Here is a 6,000-nt window from a genome sequence, read left to right as displayed (position 1 = left end):
TGTATTTAAAAAAACTTTTTTTATTGAATTGAATGGGAGATAAAGTAGGATAAATGGAGCCAGGTTATAAATAGGTATATACATCAGAGTTCATTCATTCAGTTAATATTTATTGAATGTTTACTGTGTGCCAGGCCCTGTTCTAGGCTCTGAGGATATATCCACGAACAAACCAGGTAAAAATTTATCCCCTTGTGGAGTTTACATGAGATCTATCATAAGGGGTGGGATTAGCAATAAATTTACATAAATTCAAGCATACCTAGTGGCCAAAAAACAAAAACAAAAACAAAGGACACACATTTAAATAGTTTAATTATTGGTGTTATAAAAGTCTACTGACGCTATGTAGTTTTTACTGTATATTGTATATAGTAAACTTACTATATTCATAATATATTCATATCCGTGAATCACTCTACAGGGATTCTAATTTTAAGACTATACAGAGAACTTCATTGGCAATTTAAGAAATTTTCAGGGATCATTTTGAGCATGCTTGATTTCATTCCGAGGCACAGTCTAAAAATCTAACCAGCTTATGAGTTGAGACTCTACCATACCAAAATGAAAACGCTGAGATTGCTGGGCAGAGCATGAGAATGAGGACATGACAAATCCATGTCTGCTCAGGCTAGTCTGGTTAAAGGGAACAAGAGATAGTTCATTCATGTGAATACACAAGGTCAGTCAACAATGGAATTCACATCAAGAATTAAAACAAAAAAAACCCCCAAACAGTTCATGAGCCATTTCCCATTGTTTTCTTTTAAAAAAACTAAAACAGTAAGATCTTGAGGTCATAAATAAGGAAAAAATTCTTAACATACTGGCTTATTCTCATTAAAGGTTTATCACTTTCATGTATTTTTCAAAGAGTTTTTTAAAAAGAACACCAAGTTAAGAAAATCATTTAAAAGTTTTCCAGTAATTTTACTCTATATACATTAATTCCAATCATTTAACCCTGAAAACAATCTTTACTTGTACAATGTAAAAAAATTTTTGACAATGACTAGAAAAATTCCATTACTGTAAAGCTACAAACAAATTTTTGCTCCTAAGAGCAAAGTTAATAAAGCAAAAATAATTATACCAGTGATAAGCACCAAGATGAATTTTTTTTGCATTTAGGGCCTGGTTGTATTTAAACATAACCTCTGTAACACCTTATTTGGCAAAAAAAAAAAGGGGGGGATAAAAAATATACAGAGGTCTGGAAACAGTGAAGAATGCCCACTTTAAAAGTAAAACGGTAAAATCATACTTTTTTTTTTAATTAATGTAACATTTGCAAAATATATTCATATGTCACTTTTCTTCCTCTTTAGTTCACTTTATACAATTTAGATTGCTCCATTTTTTTTAATGTTTTGTCACACTAATGTAAATAAATATGTTGAACTGTGGGAGTTGGCTGTAATGAATCCAAATCGTAAGAGCTAGACCCAGTAGCTCAAACAATCTTAGTTGCAACTCATTCCAACTGCTGAAACAGATTATTATTTACCTTTGTAATTTTTTAAAAGCCTTAGCCGGATGAGATACTGTATGTGTAAGTGTGTGTGCGTGTGCATATGAACGTGCGTGTACACGTTTGCCAGAGGAGTGTGAGCACAACCCAGAAACAGGAGTGCTATACAAACAAGTTTGCACAATGGCCCGCGAGACACGGGCAGCCAGACACTGAATTCCCCCCAAACAAACCCGCGGCTGAGCAATGAGGAAAGGTTTGGAAAACGTGGAATCACGTTTCCACACTGTGGAATCAGGGACAGGTTTGGAAAACGAAGACAGGCAGGAGGCCTCAGCCAAGACGTTCCCATGACACTGGAGGATGCAGGGACTATGCAACTGCCCCACAGGGCATCTGTCGTGGCCTCCGGCGGTGGCCTCCACCACACCTAGTGACAACCAACGTCTTTGGGATCCCAGTGCGTGAGCCGGGGTATCCCCTCCTGCTGGTCACAACAGTTAGCTCAATACAGACACTATCCCTTCTGGAGGCTTAGCTGAAAACCATCACTGCTTTCCATTTTCAACACAGTCTTTGAAGGGGAGTCTCCTTCTGTCCCTGGGGGGGGGGTCCCTGAGTTTGAGGTAATACCAACACACTGTACGCTGGAGAGCAGTAACGTACGAAGTCCGGCAGTCCACTTTAGAGCTCAAGCAACCTACATTCAATATTAGCCAGTTTTTGTCATCTCAGTAATACTCTTCAGTGAGATAGTTTCTCTACACAACGTCTAACGTATGGGGTAAAGAAAAGAAAAATATTGCTGGAAGATGAAAGATTTTTTAAAGTTCCTTGATGAAACTCCTTAAGGGAAGGAAAAGGAGACCGATTACTTGTCTACCTTCTTTGTTCCTGTCCCTGGCTTTCAAGGTCAAAGAGCACCAAGGTTTCTGTTAAGTTACTTAAAGGTTCTCCTGGCCCCTCCACCCACCCACACAATCCTAGGGAATTCCTCAGCCGTCTACTTTCCAAATTTGTAATCATATCTCTGGGCGTGTCTATACAGCTCGTTAATTCAGTTTCAAAATCCACAGCATTTTTTAAACAAAATGAGATAGTTGCATTCTTTAAATGCCAGCTGTGAAATCATCACTTGAAAAAAAAGAACGAGTCAGATTATATATACATAAGTCAAATACAGTTTTCTCCTTTTTTAAGGTATCTGTTGAAGACATGCTTATGACTGCTTCTCAAGAAAAGCCCTTAGGAAAGGAGCCTCATACAGTGTTCTGCAGTCTGATGTTCTGTCCCAATGCTGTCCGTTCTTAAGTTACATTGTAGGTATGACTGGCTTCATGAACTTACCACCCTGCCCCCAAAAATGGGCATATTAGATGCAGAGAAAAACTTTGTTTATAATTCAATGAATTTTAGTCACACCCGAAAAATGATCTAACCCGTCCAAACATGCAACTTCTTTCTTCCCCATTAACTAAACTCCCGTCTTTAAAAAAAAAAAACCATCAAGTTTGAGGATCAAGTTAAAATCCACCATATTTCATGTTAAACTCTGAGGGTAGCATGATTTCAAATTCATAGTGGCATTCAGTTTTCTGTATTTTCCTATATTTATCCCAAGTAAACTTCCTGGACCATATATTTAGGGAGCAATTAAAAGGGTTTTATATTATAGTATAAAGTTCCAGAAATTCTCAGTTTATCAGGGTTTACTCTGAGCTCAATGTCCTACAACGTCGACATGATACAAGTACATGAACAAGAAGTATTTGAAATACAAAACCCTTAGCTCTGTGTCATAAATAAATTTGGGTAAAACCGCAAGCCTTCCACTGAATCATCACGGCAAAGATGACCCATCTTCTCTGCCAGAAGCAACCTAGGAATCAAGGGAAAACACCACGATCATTTGTCCATTCGGAAGCACAAATACAGTTGTAATGAAGAGCAAGGACCTCACTTACCTTTCCTTAGCCAGGAGGACAGACATTCCTACCAGCTTAGCAAACTCTTCTGATGTCAGGGATCCCTTTTCTGAAACCTAACAGAAACACACCAGGGAAAAAATGTGGTAATTTAGGCCACCTAGGTACTAACCTAGGGAGGGCGTCTACCAGGGTACTCAGGAAGTAATTTACTGAATTTCTCACTAAAATCCAAAGAATATTTACTATAGAACTAAATCTTCTTCACTAATGCATAATTCTACAAATGCTGAAGGATCGAGAAAAACGTAGTAGAGCCTAAAATATCGTGAAGCCCTCTAGAATGTAACAAAGGCACTATACTGAACCCTAAGAAGAACTCTTTGAGATTCTGAAAAGGAACATGTAACAAATTCTAACTGAATGCATACTTCATGCTCCAGTAAAGGAACCTTATATTAGGTTTAGCTTAAAATATACGGTAGAAATATCGATAGTCTTGAGGTTTTCATCTAGTTTAAAATAAGTGTAATAAATATGAGTTATTCAAATTAAACAGGTTCACCACAGAGGCTATGAAGGCAGTAATATTTCAAGTCTCCTAATGAGTAATAGCAGTAGTTTGGCCAGTAAAATCCATCTAAACTACAGTTGCTTTTCATATTTTTTGAAGCAATTATTTGGTAAAACAACTTGTGATGTTTCATAATACTGCTTATGTAGGTGTTACTCAAAGAAAAAGTTCCATCACAGGTAACATTACAATTAGCAAAGTTAAAAACCTGTCCGCAAGACTGAGCTTCAGACAAAAAGACAGCACCTCACGAATTCCAATTCTCCTTCGTAAGTTTCAAAAGTGTAATTTTGATTAGTATTTATTCGTTGTTAATAATAGGTGTTTTTAACTGGGTCTACAAACATTACTTTTTAGTAAAGTTAAATTCAAAAGGAAATCCTGTTTCTCAAGTTGCTAAGCATTCAGGTCTCCGTGGGCAGACTGATGAGGAGGAAACGGGGTTCACATACTGTCTCCAAGGCTGAGGCCACCATTTCCTCTTCCTTGTGGCTCTGAAGCTCAATTACCATGACGCCACTGTCAAAAACTCGGAGCCTAAAAATGACAGATGGGAGAACAAAGCTGTGAATATCTAGGATCTTCAACCACTAAGGAGGTGCAAAGATCCTGTGCTTTCTTTTATGTCCGGATATCAGGGCAATATTTAACACATGACAACCATAAGCAACTGCAGCATAACTAAAAAGCTGGTGAATAAATATTTAATCAAAGTATGAACTATAATCCACATGCTAAAGAAAATATGTCTGGCACTTTTTTTAACCTGAGGAGAGGAAAATATAATTCACAGCTGAACATCTGTACTTTTAACTCTCCAGAAACTAACAAGATGTCTAGCAGAGGGACTGCTTATTCTGACCTCCTAGGAAGAGCCGACATTCTTCTGTCACTGCCCCCAAATCAACAAGACTTGCACTACCAGCCCTGATAAGGAGGGAAGCCAGGATGACAAGTGAATTCTGTTCGTTTAGTTCCAAGAGGGGCGATAGGTTGGCTCACCACACAGACAGCAGGCCCGGCAGGCCCTCCCTGTCTACTCTGTATGGAATAGTGGCTCTAGTTGGCAAGCTTCCCGCAGAGGTTCTTTTACCTGAGAGGTAATTTTAGCGCTTCCAGCATCTTGCACGCATTCACTAAATCTTCTGGTGAGAGCAACTAATAGGAAAAAAAATCCAGTTTACACTGCAAATTAACAGAGTGATGCTATATAATTAAAAAGATCCCTAGAACAGAAGAGGAAATTTAACAATTATCATTTATCTGTGACTTGATCTCAGGGTCATGAGTTCAAGCTCCATGTTGGGCATGGAGTCTATTTCAAAAAATTTTTTTAAATAAAAATGTGAAAATTATCATTTGTCAGGGATTTTAGGTGGCTTCATCACTATAAGGCAAAAAGAAATAACAAAGAAACAAAGCAGTGCTATCCAACAGAAGACAATGCAAGCCATATATGTAATTTTAAATTTCCAGTAGTCATATTAATAAAATACAAAGGAACAGGTGAAATTAATTTTAATACATGTATTTTATTTAACCCAAAAGATCTAAAACATCAACATATAATCAATATAAAAATGATTAACGAGATATTTAATTTTCATATTCTGTACGAAGTCTTTTTTTTTTTTTAAAGATTTTATCCATTTGTTAGAGAGAGAGCATGAGAGGGGGGAGGGCCAGAGGGAAGAAGCAGACTCCCCACTGAGCAGGGAGCTCGATGCAGGACTCGATCCCGGGATTCCAGGATCATGACCTGAGCCAAAGGCAGACGCTTAACCTACTGAGCCACCCAGGCGCCCCTGTATGAAGTCTTCTAAATCTGGTGTGTAATTTACACTTCTAGCATACCTCAGTTTGGATTAACTGTATTGCAAGGTCACAGTTGTCACATGTAGCTAGCTAGTGGCCACCCTTCCAGACCACACAACCTTAAAGAATCAGCCTGTGTGGTGGTTGACGAGTACAACTCTGAGTCACACAGAATGGCTCCAGAGCCAGCCCAGCCCGGGCGCAAACGCCTG

At 38.2% G+C, this 6,000-nt stretch overlaps 1 protein-coding gene across 4 annotated transcripts in view; it reads right to left on the bottom strand.

The window, feature by feature from the left end:
- The window catches only part of VPS36 (vacuolar protein sorting 36 homolog), a 31,301-nt gene continuing 25,301 nt past the window's right edge, over positions 1-6,000 (bottom strand). For all 4 annotated transcript variants that reach the window (XM_021678362.2, XM_044913564.1, XM_021678364.2 and 1 more), the window contains 4 exons: positions 5,067-5,131; positions 4,426-4,510; positions 3,439-3,515; positions 1-3,353 (listed from right to left, as the gene is read on the bottom strand). In XM_021678362.2, coding sequence (XP_021534037.1) covers positions 3,260-3,353; positions 3,439-3,515; positions 4,426-4,510; positions 5,067-5,131 — 321 coding nt within the window. In that variant the 3' untranslated portion in view covers positions 1-3,259. The remainder of the gene's footprint in view (positions 3,354-3,438; positions 3,516-4,425; positions 4,511-5,066; positions 5,132-6,000) is intronic.

This window comes from Neomonachus schauinslandi, chromosome 3 (assembly GCF_002201575.2).
Source record: "Neomonachus schauinslandi chromosome 3, ASM220157v2, whole genome shotgun sequence".
In the NCBI taxonomy this organism is placed as follows: Eukaryota; Metazoa; Chordata; class Mammalia; order Carnivora; family Phocidae; genus Neomonachus; species Neomonachus schauinslandi.
Note: the sequence above shows the minus strand (reverse complement) of the source record. Positions and strands in the feature narration are given on the sequence as shown.